This window comes from Anser cygnoides, chromosome 4 (genome assembly GCF_040182565.1).
Source record: "Anser cygnoides isolate HZ-2024a breed goose chromosome 4, Taihu_goose_T2T_genome, whole genome shotgun sequence".
NCBI lineage: Eukaryota > Metazoa > Chordata > Aves > Anseriformes > Anatidae > Anser > Anser cygnoides.
The window spans coordinates 45,470,750-45,491,645 of record NC_089876.1 but is presented as its reverse complement, the minus strand read 5'-3'; the positions used below and the strand labels follow the sequence as shown (position 1 = coordinate 45,491,645).

Sequence of the window (20,896 nt, the reverse complement as noted above, 5' to 3'; positions counted from 1 at the left end):
GGAGACCCCTGCTGTCTGTTTTCTAAGATTTAAACTTCTCTACATTTGCTCATTTAGAAGGAAAAAATAATTTTGGCTTTCTTTTAAAAAGAAAAATCTGTAAACATTCAGCTAGCAGATCCAAGCAAACTATGCTCGTCAGTTAAAAGGCTGAACATTTGCTACTGAAAAGTTCTTCCTAAAATTATCCTGTCTTCCCTCCTTCCAAAGCACAGGAACAAAGAAAACCCCGTGGCCAGCCGTCAATCTATACATTACTTTATAACTTGGACAAGCTGAGGGATAAGTGTGTCCTGAACTGATACCAAGGAAACGAGCTAATGGCCTGCAGCATGGAACTAATCTCCATGGGAACATCTCAGTATTACACACATATATTATTAAAAGAAAAATGTGTGATATCAAGGTCACAGTGGACTACTTGTGTCTATTATATCTAGACAGAAAGATGGATTGTATTTTTCCCACTTTTACGAGAACAGAATGAAAAATTGTTTTGCGGGATCAAGGAAGCACTGCTATCCATCCATCTCTGTTCGACTCCAGATACCAGAACTCTAGAGGGGACATACTGAGGGGGATCAACTGACATTTCTTGTGGTACTTTTCCAGTGACTATCAGACTCAATTTGGAATCTGGTTTCCATACTGATCAGTACACTGACCCAAGAGGAGTTATGTCAAGGGCTTAAATCTCTACTCCATTTCCTAACATCGGGACAGTGTTGGAACAGTTAAACCACATCGCCATCAAATCACAACTGCAAGTTCAGACCCCTGCTCTAAACAAAAACAGAGCTGTAAATGGTACCTTGTTATCTCCCACATATGCTGAAAGTTTTCAGATGCAGTGGTAGTTTTGCATTCCTTCACCCATTGTTTGCTACAGAAACAGGCATGCCTTAGGCAAGCTGGCCTGACTGGCCTCACCAGCTAAGCACAGCATCTGACCGAAGACTGGGCATGTGCCTGTGAGCATTATCACAGACAGATCTGCAGCACAGCCACCACAGGACAGAAGGGCCTGGCAACATTGACCACAACACATTTTAAGTGAGTGGCGTTACGAATTTGATGGGGAAAAAAAGAAGTAAACCTGAAGATCCATTACATCATAAAATAGAATGCAACTAATTGCTATAAGGAAATGTGTTGGGTAAAAACAGCTCAAAAGGGGTGAATGCAAACTCAGCAAGACTTCATCAACTTATATCTAGCATTTAACACACCAAAAGAACATGGCCTTACCACAATGCTATTTAACTGCAGTGCCTTATTAGGTTGGATTCTCTCACCTTCATAAATGAAGGAAGACTACAATGCTGATGGAAAAGCAATATTCATCATATTTTAAGATCCTTTTAGCAAAATTTATAAATAAGCAATTCTTCTCTTTTGAAATAAAGCAACAGAATGGCAGTGTTTCAAAAAGGCAACAGCAACAACATTCAAAATGCATTACATTACTAAACCAGCCACAAAAAGCTTCAAAATCCAAATGATTTTATTTCCAGTCTGAGAATCCAGCATAAACCATCAGCAACATGACACTTTTGGAAAGCAGGCTTGTGATACAATATGGTCAAGACTGTATGAATCATCCACTGTGATCATAGTTTTTCACTACAGCTATGTGTGCTTTAAGTTAAGCCACATTAATTCACTACAACAACAGTAATTAACAACAGTTTATCTATTTTTTTCTATGCTTTTCTTTTATGTGATACCTCGGACAATGTCTACGTTTCAGGTTCGATCCTCACTGCTTCTGCTACAGACAGCTGAGGTAAAATGCAGTAAGCTACGACAGTGGCTTGCAAGCTCCTCCAGTAACTATTTCCCACTGGAAGCTTGAATGATCATTTTAAAAAAAAAAAAAAAGAAAGAAAAAAGCCAACAGTCCTTTCTAGTGTGTTTCATAAGCTTACCTGTCTGAAGCTTCTAAGTCAAAACAGAATCTCCTGTCAATGGTATCTATATTTCTTTTGGTACAATACGTAAGGATGAAGAGTTCCTCATCACCCTATGAAAAGAAAGTTTTTATATGCTTTATGCCAGTCATTGAAAGCTTCAGTAAGTCAGGAATACCAAAAAAAAAAAAAAGTATGATGAATTTACATTAAAATAATGACAAAAGCTTTACTGAAAACTGATACTTGCAAAAAAATGCACTCAGGGTTGCCATTCAGGTCACTACACAACAGTGCATAAATTCCATGGCCATTTAGGGGACATAAACGAAAAAATATAACGTTGATTTTAGCTGGCACTTTACAATGTGACACAGGATCACAGCAATTTAAACTAACAAAAACATTTTGTTAGAAAAGTTTTGCATGTAACAATATAAGCACACATTGAGTGTAAGAGACTTTCATTCTCCTCTTGTATGCCAGACACAGCAATCTCCATATTAAAGGCTACTGTTATAGGAACTAGAACAAAGTGTTCTTTACTCTCTGGAATCTGCCTTACAGACCCAGTCCTTTCTTCAAGACCAACCAACACTAGGATTGTATTTTACCCTTAAGAATTGAGAAATGAAACAAATAAATTCTTCTGTGAATGCCACATCAGTTGTATCAGTTTTAATTAGGATTAATTGTACATTTTAATTATTTTTGTCTTATTCAGCATCTCCAGAGGCAGGAGGTAAATGAAGGAATAATTGCACTGATATCTTTTAATACAGCAAAAAGGGCTTCCTAAGTGTTTTAGAAGGCCAAACACTTACACACATACTTTATTAACTAACATTGCTTACTACAGTTAGAGTAAATTGGGATTAAAAAAAATCATAAAATATTGATATGATTAAGGAAGCCAACTACCACCCATTTTCAGTACAGCAGGTATTCTGGTGCTTTTGAAAGATTATTCCCAATTCAATATATTTGTAAATATACACAGCCCTCAAATTATGAAAGCCATCTTCCACTAATGGGATATAACACCTAGATAAAATTCGAACAATGTGACTTCTATCCAAATCTGAAGATAGGGCAGGGTGCTACATTTATAGGAACACTGACTTGAGCATTATTTTCAATCTTCACATATCTTTTTTCCTTGCAACAAAATGCATTTCATACATATTAATACATTAATATAATGCTTCGTCTCTGAAGGCGCTGAGTGCCTTTAACTCCCAACTATTTCAATACAAATAAAAGCCATTCAAAGATCAACAGAGTCTTGGGTCTTGAATATTTCAGATGCTATCAAAGATACCTGAAATTACATTCAGTTGTCAGTATATTCCTATTTAACAGGAATATAATTTCCAGGCCCTCTTCTAGTACTTACATCTACGAAAGAAAAATCTGACTAGAGAGCGTAAGAAAGAATTTTTTAAATCTATTGTATTTTCTTAATTTATACTTTAACAAGTTAAATACTTCACAGATAAAGCAGTGCATGTTAACTGTGTCATGTTGTCTGGTCTTCTAAAAGCAAGCAATTGAAAAGTCTGCAGAAAGCTTATCTATTAAGCCATTCCATTACTTTATGTTCATACCCTTAAATGGCAAACTGAATTGCATGAAGAAAGAAGACAAAGAGGGGCAGGGAGGTGGAGAGGGAAAAGACACATCTTATCTGACACATCCACTCATCTTGATAAGAGTAGAATACAAAAATATACTTACAGCTTTCCCTCCTGATCTGTGTTCAAATGGGATCATGGTGAACTTCTTTGTCTCTTTCCTGTATGTGCAATAGTGCTTCACCCAACTGGAACCAAACGGAGCAGGCCCTACATAAATGGAAGCACTAAGTATTATCTACTATTTCCAATTTGTGTTTCCTCCTCTTACTATCCAAAATGTTACTTAGAAGTCCTATTTAACTCCTAAGAATGAAGTGTTTAAAACAAAGTAATGAACTAAGAGCATTATACAAAGTAATGCAAATGCTAAGTGGTAATTACTATTCTAAAAATTGATATATGTTATATTACATATTTACGCATAATGACCAATGGAAAGAATTATCACTATATATCTTTACCTCAGATACAAACAAAACCATTTTTTCCCAAGAAAATAAATATCCCTAGGAAACTGAAAAGCAGAACATGGAAATCTAGTTTCACATTTGATAACTTGAAGCTAAATAACTGCAGATTAATGCACCTATGTTATAAGCACCACATTATCTACTGATTATGGTCTGACTACATTTTCTGACATCAAAACTCACTCCTAACTATTCAACAGTACACACCCTACATTGGATACAAAGATCAGCCGCCTACTGCATACACTATAATGTGTACCATAATGTTGAATATTAAAACTTGGATTCTGACCCTCCGTTATCTCCTCACTTCTATTAATTTACTTAAAAAAATAAAAATTAAAGAGGCCTGCAAAGGAATCCTCTATTGATGTGTTCTGCCCTGAAGCATCAGGGAAAATCTTCATGACTCACTTAAGCTGACAGCGGATTTCACTGATCCTGAAACTAGAAGGTCTCACTGCCCTGCTCCTCCCCAACTCAGTTTCAGACATACCCACCTCTTCAGAATCCTTCCAGCTCATTCTAAAGCTCATGATGACTAAAGCCAGTGAAATGATCTTGTACCGTATCTGTTTTTCTTATTTTTACTACTAGTTGTTTAAAATCTCATTTCTAACACTGTAATACTAATGATTCCACCAAAAATGTTGTAGTCTTCTATTTGTGAGATGTCTTACAGAAGTCCTTACCTAAACAATACGATTAAACAGCATAAAAGTAAAATCTCTCCCCAAAATAAGCTAACAAACTTTCTATAACAACGCATATCCAACAAACATGGCTTACACAAAATGTTTTAAACAACAAACAAACAGATTTTATAGTTATTTCTTGAGAAGTAAGAGTTCTGCATCTTATTTGGCCTTTTTACTACAGTGAGAAGAATTTTTAATTGTTCGAAGTACTGACATGATGTGTGACATCTTCACAGGAAGATTTTCAACACTAGCTACCTAGCATATAACCTGGTTTATTTAGCCCTATGATTACAACCAGGTGATGAAAGCATATTACTGAACCAAGGAAATGACAGTCAATTTCATCATACTAAACTGATAAGGCCTGATTTTCAGAGACTAATTTGACAACTCATGTTGTTGCTGTCTGACAACAAACGTCTGACAACTCTAGGGGAGGTCATTACTAAGGCATTAAAAATAAAATCAAATAAAACTTACTTGAATTCAGTCAATCCTTGCTTAAAACTGTCATGCTTTTACCACATTTATTTTATCACCTAAAGTAACACTGCCATTACAGACTCGGAACGTTTATTCAGATGACTGTTTAACAAGCTGTAAGTTGTCTTCATGCTATCTGTAGAAATAAGCCTTGCCTGCATGCGCATTATGTGCACTATAGGAATACAAAAATATATCTTACTTTTTTCCTGTACGTAGAGATAGCCTTCCATTGTGAAGTGATTTGCTCTTTTATGTTCCTGAGGATTTCTTCTGATCTTGTTCATGAGCTCCTCTACCTCTGACCTTGTTCCTTCAAAACGATTTCGCGTCTAAAACAAGATGGCAAAAACCCACTAGTAAAGGGAGCAGAAGAAAAACTTACTCTTTATGGCAGATAGCAGTTATAGTAACTATTATTTATAAAATGAGAAAATGATAGAAGGCCATTTTAGGATGATCAGTGCACAATTTCCATACACGTTTACCTTCAAATTTTCTGATAACACACAAAATTAAAGCGTCTTTTAGACATTAATTGTTGTAACTGGAAAGCACATAAGAACAGCCAGAGTAGATTTCTAAAACAACGCGTTGACCTGTTCAGAAAGAATTGAAATACTGAATGACTTTGGATTTAAAAATTGAAGTTTCCTAAGCAAAATATTACTGCAAATGTTGGCTCAATTCATGAGATCCTTACTTGTTATCAGGAAGGAAAGGATTCTCTGTGGTTATTGAGAAAAACGTGACAAGAAGGTCACCAACAATTTATATACATTGAGACCATTCACATACCAAATGTTTTGGTCATGCAAAGGCTGAATCATGCAAAACAAATATGCATGCATTTAAAGAAAAAAAAAATCAATGTCCAGATGATTATTATTGCTGGGTGCCACTCACTTTAAAATTTTAAGCAGTAGCAAGAGAAATATTTATTAAAATACTAGTTTAAAAAAAAAAGGCAGAAAGCAACCACACCATCCATAAAGTATACAATAGAACTAAACAAAATAACAGAGTAGCTCACACCTGACACAAGAAAATCTTCAGTTCAGTCTGAAAACCACTGACAACTGGCCAATGAGCAAATACCAAAACAGGCACGGTAATAGTTTTTTCCACATACCCACTTATCCAAATTGCACAAACTGAAAACATATACTCAAGAAGGTATTTTGCCCAGTTGGTTACGTGCATTTTGAGGAAAGCACGTACTTCCAGACGCATGCTTATATGCCTTGTTGCTTTTTGAAAGCACCTTTATTTTGCTGAAAATGGATCAGCTTTTGAAAATGATGCCTTACTTCGACTTTTCATGAAAAGCATGCAGTTGCACACACACAGACAAATACATCAGAAATATAAACAGGTATCCATTCTTGTACCTAGACAGCTAACAGTACGTGCCTGGCTGGTCATCTGTACGTGCAAATTCTAGATTTATGCTTGGAAGGAGTTTACTGATGGGCACAAACAGAGTCCATGCGAGCTGATCAGAGCAGCCACACATACCCATATGTTTTAGAGGCAAAAGCTAAAGATACTCTTTTTAGTGATGTCTAGAAACAACTGCCTTCTTACCTGCAGGCAAAACAACTGGTCTGAACCCACCCCACATCCATAGTCTCAGTCTCAGGTCACATCTGCTCACAAATTTATGAGTCAGACCCACACAAATTAATTTCCAAGGCTCCAAACAATTTTCAGAGTTCTTTTTCATAATTCCCCAGAACAGATGCAATAAAAACTACGCTCTCTACCCAAGGCAAAGGCAAAAGCTGATTGTGACAAACTGTTCATATCTATATCTTACTGGCTGAGCACTGATTGCTCCTAGAGGATTCTGCTAGGACCTTTTTCTGTGTTAGCTGTGCAGTGATCACAAATCCATGTGTGCGACATGCACCCTGAGAACAGTGGGAAGAAATGCCACAGGCTCCTGAAGGCTCAAAAAAAAATTCCAGCTGGTGCTTCTCTCTACACCCCTTTCCTCCATCTAATCTCTCTTTCAAAGCTTCCTCCTGCCCAAGAGTCACACAGAGAGCACTGAACTCACTTAAGAGCACTGAATTACAGATGTGAGTCAGACCACAGACAGCACAGATAGTGGTGGTTTCACACCTACATGTAGGGCAACCCGCTACTGACAGGAAAGGGATGCTGTTTCAACACCATCTTCCTATCTTCCTTTGTATCGTGACAAAGCTGAGTTTAACCAGGAGAATATTAGAGCTGCTCCATCAGCAAAGCTATGTCCTCCTCTTCCCTAGGAAGCCACAGTTTGTTTGCAGGTCAGGAGAGAAATCATCAAGGCTGCAATGATCCATGCATGGGGCTGGGCACAGAACTGAGATAACAAGAGAAAAGCCCCAGTTGCACTTAGCAAGCAAGGGTTGAGGGAGCACAGGGAATAGAGTTAGACATGCAAAACTACCACAAGAGAGTAAGATTATTTGTTGGAAGAATTGACTTATTGGAGCTTGGGATAAAATCTGGGTTTTCTCTTTTTCTTTCCTCCTTTTTTGGGAAGGCGGGGTCTGGGGTATGGTATGGAGAGAAAATCAACAGTGTAATTCTTAAAGTAAAGATGACCTGAATGAAAAGAAAGGCTAAGAGGATGGGAAGATATGAACTGCAGCAGACCAGAGAGCAAAGACACATGTAAAATGTGTCTGTCAAGATGAACACCGTGGACATCCTTATACTACATACAGATGTATGCAGCTCCAAACTATTACAGAAAAGAAGGAACAGGATCCTGTGAAGCTGAAAGGTTTGGGGAATGGTTGTTACAGGTCCACTTGAACTTTCATGGAACAATATATATAGGGGGTCTTTCTCTTAGGACAGTAAGCTAGGTAGAGACCTGTTTTTAGAAGCTTTCCTAAACTTCCACAGCATTAATGCATGATCAATAATTTGGTTTCTCAGGAAACGGTAGAACACAGATGAAAGCCTAAAACTTAGATCTTACATTTGAGATACAAAGTACTTTATATCTACGTGAAAGAAACTGCTACTCTGAACTCTCACCCCACCCAGTTGCTTCCAAAAACATAGACAAGTGAGGAAATTTCAGCGGCAAACTTTCTAGTACAGAAAAAGAATCAAAGTGTACTCATCAGCTTTACTTCCACAGATTAGAGCGCAATTATTTGTGGTCACCCCCTTGAATGAAATTACTACAGCTATGCTGAGAAGTCTCAAATCACTGTTCATACACAGCTAGGCTCTCTGTACTGAATCCTGTACCCTTGTATTTCTAACATGTCAATCCGCTGTCCTGCTAGCAGCTCAGCTGTATGACAGCCAAGACCTGGTTCATTTTTCCTTTGTAATGTTTTCTTTATCTTCAATACAGCAGGGAATGCTGCATGTCCTCATGATCTTTGCAAACTCATCTTTTCATTCTCCTCTTACTGCAGAGGGTTGTTAAGCCTTACCTTCTTTCTCTATATTGTGTTTTGAAATCCAGGTTGTTCTTTCTATCTATTCATAAAACTTTAGCTGTGATGTTCAATCTTTTCTGGATTTCCTAGGGCACACTGCAATACCATGCGGTTGATTGAAAATGCATCTGTTGAGATTAGCTTTCTTTCTGTTCATCACTTTTTCAGACTACGTCTCTGGCTCTTTTCCATCTACAATCTGAAATCCAGCTCTTCAATACTGTATCATAGCTTCCCTCACATTCTACTTCTTGCTTGTCTTGAACCAGCTCCCCTCTACCACTTGCCATTGTGTGCTATTCCTTATTCCATTAAGTGAAGCATACAGAAGCAGCAAGTTTGTCCTGAAATTTCTCCCAGGAAATCTGACTTCTGTTTATGAAGTTACTACTATTTAGTTCCCCTACCCCAACCAAACAACAACTCTAAGAAAACATGAAGGCTTAGATGTATGGAAAGAAAATGACAAGAATGGTATTGTGACACATGAATCATGTTGCTGTGTATTACAATAACCTCAGTCTTCTCTTTTACTTTTCTGTCTCCCTGCTATCGGCTAGTTAAGCCATTTCTAAAATTAGTCTGCAGCCTCCTGGAAGTGTCTTAATTCCAGGTGCCCTTGGAGATTAACAAAACATATGCGCTATCATGAATTGCTTGTTTGCAGCAAGGTACATGATTTATTTGCTATCAAAAGGCCTTTGGCACAGCAGTGTTCATTTTGAGCAAGTTTTATTCTTTAACAAATCTCATTGAAGAAAACAGACAATTGACTACTGATTCTGCCAATCCCATTGCTTCAACCCTTCAAACTGTCACATTGCCTGCTGCACTCTCAATCCTGAGCTAACACCAATAGTCTCCTTATACAGTTCTGCACCACAAATCAACAGGGATGTAGCTGTTTTTGAGAAGTGTATTACAAACCACGAAATGAGAACTCACGGGAAGCAGCAGTGATTTGTTTAGAGATGTGCTTGGTTAGCCAGAAGATGGCACTATGTCCTCGAAGTTCACAAGCAATGGACTAACACGATGAGGAAAGTTTTGGTAATACAAATATTTTCTGGCAAAAAGTCTTTCAAGAGGCATAAATGTCAATCACAACTTACATTTTGTATATTTATCTGCAGGGCCATTTTGTAATGACTGAAGTCTTTAGCAAGTTCATATCCCTGATGATAGAAAGTGAACAAACCCTGAAAAAATGATAGCACCTGAAATACAAACAAAAGACTTATCAGAATGTAAAACTACATTTACTCAAATGATTGCTGCATGTCATCTCTGATCTTTCTGTAAAAGACTACAATTACTTTTTTTTAAACATAGTTCCAGCAGTGTCCACAAGTTCTGAATACCTATTTGGATCTAAATGTTCTGCTATGTATACATGAATTCTTGGGTGGTCCTATCCCTGGAATTTCACAACTGATCTCCATTTTAAATTTGACTGTAAGCAACATATATTACTATCTCCCAGTCTTCCCTATGTCATGTTTTCCATCAGCTGCTCTGATACAATTGATGTCTGGAATAAATTTGTGTACAAGGTGATAAATATCTTTGTCTTTTAGTTACTATTTCGCTCCCTTCTAATGACCACATTGAGATGACTTTCATAGCAGAATTAATGGGTTTGGGTGAAAGAAGGTCTCCGTGCAGCAGCTTTACTCATCATTGCACCCAGACCTGACACTCTGTTAGAACCATAACGTGATTGTATTGTAGTTTCTGACTTCAGTGTTTTACTTTAAGAAAAGAATGACTGCATTCTGTATTACAAGCTGCATGAGGGTGCAGCAGTGCCTATCTCTCCTGTTTAGTTCAGGTAGTTGGAAAGAACTGAGTGACACAGACAACAACTCTCTTTATTATAGAGAACAAATCAAAGAATGTATTTAATGAAGTCTTAAGTCGCATACAAATAAATCATTTTCACAAATGCATGGTTGGTTTCTTGTTTGTTTTTAAAGCATTAAGTAGGGAAACAGTGATAAGAATCCGGAACTAAATCTCAGTTTACTAGTGAAAATTTCAAATACACATTGAATAACCACATTGATATAATACACATTGATAAGTTTAACCCCATCCAGAGAGTTTTCTGAAAAGTGAAATTAAGTGGTTGAAAACAAAAAATGAATTGAAAAGGAAATTTTACCATTCCTTGAACAATGTTAAAATATTTAAAGCAATTTATTCCCTCTTAAGGATTTTATTTCAACAGTTTTTCATATAGAAATAAGATATATTAAAATCTATAGCTCTCATTAATTCCATAATGAGCAGTTACTTTGATTAGGTCATTTGGGACTTTTTATTATTGTTTTAAAATAATTTTATCAGAATAAATGGAGAGACTTGACCAAAAAACACATAATGCAAGTGAATGGAAATCACTTCTACAATCCATCCTCCCTTTATCTATGTATTACACTTATTGTTCTCTTGGTACTTTATAAAGCTGCATTTATCTTACAAAGCTAATTCACATTTCAGGAAATTTTTAGTAACTCTTCTCAGAGGCTCAGGTAAGTCTTGTCAGCACATGTATGATTTTCACTGAACTCCAGTGGAACCCCTTGATTTGTGCATAGATTGAACTCCATTTGAAATCAAACATTACAGACTACCTGATACTGAGCTTTTTAGTCAGAAGCACCCTTTTAGTGTAGAAGCGTAGGTATAAATTAACAGGCCTCTAAGTGAAACCTTCAACTTGAAAAAAAATCTTTACATGAGTCAAGAATAACATTTCAGTGTTAAAAAATATTTTTTTAAAAATGCAAAAAGAAGATCGACCCTATCATCATTCTTTTGAATCCTCTATTCTAACTTACACCATAAATTAAGGTGTTGTTTTTTTTTCAATACTGCACAAGATTTCACAGTTTCTGAAAATCAATGTCAATGGATCTAAATCAATTGTGATAATTAAAATAAGGTTTGAGCTGCTTGGTTAAGTGTGTCTGTATTAAGAATTTGCACACATGTAGCAAGACTGCTTTCAATTCTGTTAAGTCACACAATTGCATACAACTTCTCAGAAAACATCTCCTTGGCCTTTGTCGAACTGCATGCTTTCTCCATCCATTATGAGTAAACAGGGTAGACTGAATTCACTGGTACTTACAGGTTCCACACATTCAAACTTCTTCCGCTCCTGAATCTCTTGCAACTTGCATACATATTCGAGGGACAGCTCATAGAAGTGTTTTCTATTCTGCTCCACTTGGCTATCTGCCTACAAACAGAATATAGCTAATGAAGTTTCAAAGACATTTTGCAGACAGCTTCAAACTGATACAAGTATTGCATACAAGTGGCAAGTGATAACTTAACTTGTTCCAGACCAGGATCTGTTCCTTTACTACAGAGCTCATTCATTTACTTTCAAAGGGAAGCAACAATTCCCTTTTACTAGATAGTGTATGTTGTTTTGATTCTTGTTTTGATTTATGAGGTTAAGTTTTTAGAAACATTCCGATAACAGTTCTTCCAACCTCTTTTCAATGGAATCCAAGCCAAATAAATCATAGGAAGTACTTGAGCAATAATAATGCTGAAAAGGTGCTTGCCATAGAGACAGGTCTAACAGCATCTTCCATCAGAAAAAAGGGAAATCAACTCTCCAGTTGAGAAAGAAAAAGTTATTGCTGAAAAGCACTTCACTGGTATTGTAAGCTTTCCTCTATACCCCAAATGACTGCTACATATAGCCAGAATGCTATTATACCTGTCTCACACCTTTGCTCACTCTGATTGACAAGAACAGCCAAGAAGGAAAAAAAAAAAGTGTTCTTTTATTGGCAGACATTTCACAAGTTTCCACAGATCATCAAATATTTAAAAATGCAGCCTTATTAGCTGCAGCTAATTTTTAACTCAGCTTTGGTAAAATGCCAATATCATATAGATCCTGATCAGTTATATTTCAGCTGCCATTCATTCTTACATAAATATTTAACTTTCTAGCATATATGAATTAGTTCTTTAAGTTACTTTTTGTGCTATGCGTTCCCTCATTAAACTATGAAACCTCAAGAACTGGGTAATGGAGACTTTCATTCAAATGCATTAAAAGAAGGGCATAGAGGGATCCTTTAAGGGGTTAACACTTAGTCTTTGCCCATGGGATAATACCAAAACACTGTTATAAGTTCCATTAAAGCTTCTGTGCTAAACTACAGAAGGAAATAGAGAAAAAGCTAAGTGAAGGACTAGACTTACTACCATACTCTCACAAATAGCGAGATTATATCCTTCAGACAGAACACTGACCACTATGCTTTAAGAGGATAATTCAAATAAGCTTTAGGACACTTTTGCCCTAAGACGTGCTTTGCTTTGCTGCTCAGTGCTCAAAATCTGTCAGTGGCTAAAGAGGCATAACAACAAATGCCATTAAAAAAAAGAAAGCACTGATACGCACATCATTAAGTAGAAATGTTTCAAAAAGTCAGGCCATTTTGATGCATCCTGTAAACCATGCAATATAGGAACTGTTAGAGTTGCTAGCAAAGCTTATAATGATATACACGTGCAGTGAAGTACAGACATAGAAAAATGCAGCAGGTTTGCTAGGATGCTTAGCTAATCAGTGGCATATATAGAGCAGTCTTACCAAAGTCTAATAATAAGCCTGCTTCTCTCTTTTTTTGGTTGTTTATTGTTTTGAGTGTCTGTCCCCACCCCCCAAGAATATAATACTCAATACAGCTTTTTTTTTATCAATTCCTTTCAGTTCCCCTGTAAATAAATTACAACATCTGCCCTTGTTGTTTTTTATTTTTTGAGGCATGAATCTTCCTGTGCACCCAGCAAACTTGCTCACTGTTGCACCATACTTCATGTGCTCACAGAGAAATATAGAAATAAGATGCAGACCATGCCTCAGTGAAATTTCAGGAATATCCCTCCATTAACAGAGTCAAAGGCTATGTATGGTGCTGTAAGACACACTACACTATGACATGGTTTTCATCTTTTTTTTTTTTGTCAAATTTATATCCACAACCTTTATTTACTCCAGATAGGAATTGACACAACTAGCCAAACATAATGTGAAATAAGGAAGCTCCCATGCAAACATATACAACTATTTCCCAAGTTTGTACAAGAAAAGTTTTCCTACTCTTAGGATTTTAATGATACAAAGCATTCATAGATTAAGCATCAATAATAATTCTGGCACAATTTTATTTCTCAAACAAAATCCTTCTGCCTACAGCAAGTCTCTGCAAGATCTCTCTGCTCTTTTCTTGCTTATTATTTGCTGTTGCTCCAGAAATAAAAGCTATTATAAGTAGGGATGATGATAATGAACCCACACGGAGAGAAGGAGTGCCAGGGAAAACAGATCTGTTTTAAAGTTATAAATTGTCAACAACTTTTCTGTAGCATTACTTGAAAAAAAAAGTGGATCCTCAAAATTGTTTTTCACAATAAATTTGCACTTCAATATTCTCCTAACTATATAAAGAACATGACATTCAGTGTTTCATATATGTTTCAAGGAAAACTCTTGAATCAGAGAACAGTAAGGGTACAAAATCAAGTTCAGCAAATACCAACTTTCTCAACAACCTTTCTAGTTGACAGAAATTTTTGTTTACCTCTGTGAATGCTTCTTTTGCATAAAACACATTTATCTGCTCAAAATCCTGTAATTTGAAGGAAGAAGAACAGCAACGATACCTCTTGTAATTGTAGCTCTTTCTTCTTAGCTGATAAATTTAAATGTTTTTCTAACAAACTGTAGTTCTTCTCTGTCTCTTTATCAAACTTCTTCTTTTCTTCCTATACACCGGAACAAATTAACATTCATTTATAAATAAAAATGTAAGAAAAGCCCCTTTCTTTATTCTTTTAAAGTTCTACTTAACCAAAGAAAAACAAAATATCACGCTCCATTAACTAAGAAAAATGTTTCCAACCAATTCTTTAAAAAAATTGAAGGCTAACTTAAATTGAAATTCCTTTACATCATTATGGTGAAATTTATCACACAAGTGAACGCTTACAAAAATTATTAGAAAAAAACTTTTCTATTTATTGCGTTTTTCATTATTTTCAGGGATCATCCACATCTCATCCACATCTTCCTGTTTTTTTGAATAGAGGACTTCACAGGAGACATCAGTTTCACTAAAAAAAGAACTTTCTATAACTGATTAGGTAGAAGAATGAAAAGATCATTTGAGTAGGTTCCACCAGGTTCACAGCCCACAAACCAAAGTGAATACAGCTTCATATTCTTTAAGATTCCTTGATTTTAAAATCAAAGAACTCTGTACTAAATTCCCACATCTACTAGACTGCTGCTGCACCCATGACAAAAAAATTAATCTCCACAGAACATAAAATCATGCTAGCAAAAGAGCAACTCTCACAAGCACACACATATAGCATTTGTGTGTACTAATCCATTTGTCTGACCATCAAAAGCAATGTATTGGAAAAGAGACAGACACAAAAAGTTTCTAGGAAATTTGAGTTCTTGGATCTAAGACAACGACATCGTCAAACAACCCTTTCATTTCTTCATTTCTAGTTTCTTAGTTCCAGTGTTAAGACAGAAGTCAGTACTGATGGAATTAACCAACCAGTTTTCAAGCTATTTTCGGTATAATGAGTTGCGGCTGAAAATAAAGCTTTAAAAAAGGAAAAAAAATATTAAATCCCTTATTAAAGCACTCACAGATTTGCTCATCAGAAACAGACCATGAGTTCAATGAAATTAGGAATTTTGCTCAATTATATTCAGCATGCTGGTTAGACTCTACACGCATTTTTTATTCTTAATCTTTCATTTTTAATAATTCACCCATGTATTTGTTCTCTGGAGGATTTGATTTTCAAGATGGCATTCCAATAAAGAGGATCTAAGCTGTTTATGACTGCTTTTCAGTAAAGGATTTTAGCAAAAATATTACTTTTTCCTCCGTCATGTATCTAGTATCTTTTCTTTAAAAAAGAAGCCACAATATTTCTTATCAATTGAGAAATGATACAATATGCATATGGGATTAATTAGAGATAACATGTTAGCATAAGCAAGGTTTGGAAAAAAGAGGAGTGGGGGAAAAAAAAAGATGTGTGTTTATACTAGCAAAATTTCCATTGATCGGATAAACATTTGAATGCTGCCAGAAAAGAAGAGAGGTATTTACTTCTAAATAGGTAAAAATCAGAAACAATCAGAAACTTTACACATGCAGCTGGGGATGAGAGCAGTAAGATCTTTCACTCAGGAGTAATTCAATAGTTTTTTCAGCTTCAAGCACTACAGAGATTAACTTCTTTCCCCCTCTTTTCTTTATCTTCTTAAATCTAATTCAGACCTTTTCATCAACAAGGGATGTAAAATACAGGAAAATATGAGGCAACAGATTTAACTTTTGTCACAGTAGATATATACATATATATTTTTCCTAAGGCTCATCCCATACAATGTTCCAGATACATTTTGCTACTAGAGGGCGTAACAGTTTTCAGCACTATGCAAAATTATATTTCCAATGACAGTACTTTGATTATACTGAATAAATATTCAGTTAAAATATTCAAGGAGTTAAATATTTTTAGAGTATTTTTCTGTCTGTGTTCTACAATTAGGCAAGACCATTGTATTTAAATTCACTGGGAGTTCTATCCACAAAATGGCCAAATTACCAATAAGAGCTTCAACTTCATGGAAACAGTTGCAGGGAAAGACGAGGGAAGACACATGCATCCAAACAAAGTGTGATATTCAGACTATGTGAATGTAAATTTTCATGCTAGAAACATCAGGGACAGAACTCTGACTAGGAAACGAGTGAAGATCATGAAATAATTTAAAACATAGCAATTCTCACCCAAAAAATGGTAATGTCCTCTAACACCACAAATACTGAAATAATCCATTAAATATAACTATGATGATATATTATATTTAGAACAAATTCTTTTTCCTTCGACGACTCTAAATTACAGTTTTTACTGTATGTTGGTTCGAACTTCTGACATCCATAAAAGACCAGAGACCACTGCACTACTAAATTGCAATGATTTATTATCAGAGTATTTTCCATGCATGAACACTGAAATCAAACTCAGAACATGTTAATCATTCCTGCTGGAGTCAAAACGTATAGCTCACCTGAAACTGAAAGGTTATCTGAGACATTAGATATCACTGGTGGCGAAGTCATGACATTATAAAATAAAACATCGGCAGAGTGGTAGTTTAAAAATGTATGAATTGAGTTTTGGAACAGAAAATGGTGATAAGTAGCAGTAATTTTTCCCCCTTTTCAAATAAGTATTTAAATCTCTAAAAGTAAGAAGGAAGGTAGACAGATACAGCAAGGTGAAAATTGTCCTCATTATACTTACCCAATTGCTAGTCTGTATTTAACCCATGACGCTTAGTTTTATAAATACAAACAACGTAGTGGCAACGTTAGAAAGGTTACTGACAACTTTCACTAAAATAAAAGTACTTTGAATGAGATCCTGTCTTAAGCCTTTCCATCGCTATTTTTTCCTCACTCACATAGAGCAATGAGTGATTTATTTAAAACAATGAGTGATATTTAAAGCAGTGAGTGATTTTATTCAAGTAAAATAAAAGCAATGTTCACTTTACAGGATGCAAAAATAAGGTTAAAAGCATGCAGATGAACTCCTTTGGGTAGTTAATGTGTTTCAGCTTTTGATTGTGCAACTGCAAATAAGAATAAAGTGAATCAGAGTTACCCATTAGGCTGTTAGCCGTATTTCTCTTATTCCAGACAGAAGAGATAAGGGAGGGGGAGGAAAGAAGGAAAAGGACACATTCTTCTCTTCTTAAGCACACTTTCCATTTGTTTCTGAAGCAAGTTCTCAAAGTAGAAAAGAAGTGTGAACAGATGAAATATAAACAACAGTTTCCCTCTGCCAAATACATGTCATTATTGCATTGCGATCCAAGTAGAGAAATTAAACAAACTTATCATAAAGGCAAATGAGGGACAAACCTTTACAGCTCCTAGCTGCTCTTTCCTAAATCTTTCCAAAGGTTTGATCAGAGTTTCAGTAACACTGAGTGCCTAAAGGAAAAAAAAAAAGAGCAAGGGTTAAGCTTCTGTTGCCAGAAAGACAAGTCACTTTAGCACCATCAATCAAAAAAAAAAAAAAAGACAAGCAATCTCCGGGGCTTATAAAAAAAGCATGTTGGGATACTGAGTCCTAACTCAAAAAATCCCATCTCTGAGTTCATTTAAGGTTTTAAATTTTCTATCTTCTCTTTCAATCCACTGTCAGGAAAATTAAAACAAATCTAAAACAAATTAAAAAATGCAGAAATTGACAGGCTGCAGCCAAACAGTAACTGCTTTACTTGTGCCAGTCTTGCAGATCAGGTCAGCAGCCTCAATAACAGAACACCAGAATGTATCACACAGAAAAAATTTTCATTTGAGGACACGCACATTTCTGCAACAACGCAAAAACTCAGGAAACAGATGTAGAATAGACAACTGAGTAGTAAATAATAAGCTTTTAATATACAGTTAAAACCATTAGGAATCGAAATAGGTATTTCTAAATATTTACATTTAATTACATTAAGAAAGCTTCAGGTTAACCTAAGTTACAAAATCAAGAGGTGTAGAGATAAGAAATGAGAAATTTAGTTGACTGGGTAAAGTTTCATCTGTCTCAGAGCATCCATCACCACACTTTTTAATATGGCTATGAGGCCATTTATCGTAAGAAACAAAAAAGAAAACAACATGCTATTTTAAAGATTGAAAGCTAGCTTATTTATAAGTTTGGGTTTGGTCTCAGTGCGAACACGAATTAGAATTTTTAAAATGTTTGAAATTTCAGCAGAAGCTGGAATTTCTTGAACACAACAGCAGCACTGAACAAGTATAGAGAGCATGGCAGGTACAGAGGAGCAGATGGGTTCCTTGCGGTCCCAGGGCCAAGGCAGAGCCCCAGGGCAGTTCAGTCCCAGCACTGCAGCCACCCCAGCCCACGGCTGAGCTGCCAGGAGTCCAGGCAGAGCTCCCTGGAAGCCCACCACAGATACAGCAGAAGTCTTCCCCCCCCCCCCCCTCCAAGTTTGAGAGGTTTCAGATAAAACACTGCATGCCTAATCTGGCCTTCTGAAAAGTTCTTATCATAAAACAGAAGAGGGATATATTAGAGATCTGGCACAGCACAAATCCAAATAGCACTGTCTGCTCCCACCCAGCCCTGGAGCCACGCAGGGATTACTATGGGAGTCATCTTGCCAATTCACCGTAACCAGAGCAACCCTGAATTTTCAACAGCACGCTAACCTATTTATCTAGCTGGAAATTCAAATATTGGGCAAGTCTGGGCCAAACTAAGCATTGCACAGTCATCCTCAGATATTCCCTAACTTCAGAGCACTTGATCTTGTGGCCCAAACCCTTTCTCTGGGAATTCACTTCCTAATTTTGTCAGAAACACTTAAAGCACCGTTTAGCACACACCTGATGGGAGAAGAAAAAGGAGGACTGACAGCCAGAGGAGTCAAACATCCCAAAGAGGAGTTGAGAAATGCGGTTACAGGAAGGATCTATTCCACCCGGCACACTGTGCACATACATCCTATTTACTCAAGGAGTTATCAGGGCCTCCAGGGCATTTTTAGGATATGCAGTTTTGTGAGGCTCCCAAAACTTCCCTGGAAATTCGAAAGGGGCTGAATGGAAACAGTAACTTGTATTTATAACTGGATCAACCCCAAGCAACAGCACCTGAGGCCTTTAGCGTCTCTTTGCTTGGCTGCAAGGATTGAGGCCTTTTAGAGTCTCTCTTGGCTTGGCTGCAAGGATTCACACAAATCCAAGCGGAAAACCTCTCCAGAGGCTGACAGAATAATCCTTCAGTTTGGGAAAACTTCAAGAAGTTTGAGTTGCTTCTGCCGTCTCCTCTCTACTGACAAAGTGAGAGAGAAGCCTGTGAGGCCTACTCAGAGAGGAACCCGGAGAGGATGAGGAGAGCCGCAGGCTGTGGAGGCCTGAGCCCAGGCTGGCAGGTACCAGCCAAACAGAATGCTTTCAGAAAGGAAAGTGCTTAAAGGCAGCAGCTAAGCACTGAGATAGTCAAAAACTTAAAAATTAGCATCTAACTACAAGTTGCTTCTTAGTTTTTTGAACTTTTACACAACAGAAAGGGAAACATAAGGTCAACAGGCAATGGACGTATGCTGAACATGAAGTCTGAGTCCAGGAAAAACCCAGCAACCTGGTGCTGCAGAAAGAAAAAAAAAAAAACATGGGCAGAAAAGGCTGAGGTTCACAAACCAGAAGGGCTGGCTACAAATCACTTGGTCTGCTACACTTCTGTGCAGCATTAACCATGGGAACCACTGAAGGTATTTGTTTGAAGCAGAAAATAATCTTTAAATCAGAATGGGATGTTCCCTCCAAGACAGCCAACAAATAAAGATTCCACTGTTGCCAGTGGTAAAATAAGCCAGTAATTCTTTCATTAAAAGAAAAACAAGCCTCCTCTCCTTCAAAAAAAAAATGCTTCTCGTTTTGCTCAACTTAAAACAAACTCTTGTAACAGATGCCTCTTCAACAGAAATTTGCCTGCCCTAGCAGTATTTATGATTTGTCACCCCCTTTGCTTTCTCTGAGTGGGTTAAACAGCAGCGCTGATGAGTATTTCTTGGTGAAGTGGGGTTTTGCAGCTCTTTGATCATTCTTATGGAGCTTCACACCAGGCCCACATATAAAAATATAGGAGGAACATTTCTTCCTCACCAAAAGGAGTGTGTGAGAGTTTGTACGTACAGAAACTGTCAACCAAGATGTGACTGGTACATTTAATAGTGACTTACAGATCTGTTCTTCTGACTCATATACATGAAAACATTCAGTTACAATATGCACAATATTAAATTACATAAGGAGGAATTTGAAGTGTTTTCCAGTATTTAGAATTCAATGCTTATCATAAAGAGCTAGAAAAAGTTGTTTTCATTTCATAAATAAGTACACATTTTTATGCTATTATTCATTGTTAACTTCATGTATTTACAACTTGGGAACTCAAAATATACTACTTTTTAAAAAAAACTAGATACCAGATCAGTAGATAAAAAAATATTTTCCCAGTACATGGAAATAAGCAAAAAAGCTAAGGACCCTTTGAATTTATTTATTACACAACCTTCCCTTAAAGGAGTTTACGTCAAAATCCATCACTTTCAAGAAAGTATATCAGGAA

The 20,896-nt window shown here is 36.5% G+C and overlaps 1 protein-coding gene across 4 annotated transcripts in view; it reads right to left on the bottom strand.

The window, feature by feature from the left end:
• ARHGAP10 (Rho GTPase activating protein 10) overlaps positions 1-20,896 on the bottom strand; it is a 150,171-nt gene that overhangs the window by 78,686 nt on the left and 50,589 nt on the right. For 3 of the 4 annotated variants that reach the window (XR_010831131.1, XM_066996052.1, XM_013175097.3), the window contains exons 4-10: positions 17,662-17,733; positions 14,357-14,458; positions 11,793-11,903; positions 9,769-9,873; positions 5,404-5,533; positions 3,648-3,754; positions 1,929-2,023 (exon numbers count right to left, since the gene is read on the bottom strand). Coding sequence is in view for 3 of the 4 variants with exons in the window: in XM_066996052.1 (XP_066852153.1) it covers positions 1,929-2,023; positions 3,648-3,754; positions 5,404-5,533; positions 9,769-9,873; positions 11,793-11,903; positions 14,357-14,458; positions 17,662-17,733 (722 nt within the window). In the remaining variant the exon portion in view is untranslated. Of the gene's footprint in view, positions 1-1,928; positions 2,024-3,647; positions 3,755-5,403; positions 5,534-9,768; positions 9,874-11,792; positions 11,904-14,356; positions 14,459-17,661; positions 17,734-19,149; positions 19,406-20,896 lie in introns of those variants that run through there. The other variant, XM_066996053.1, reaches the window with a different exon arrangement.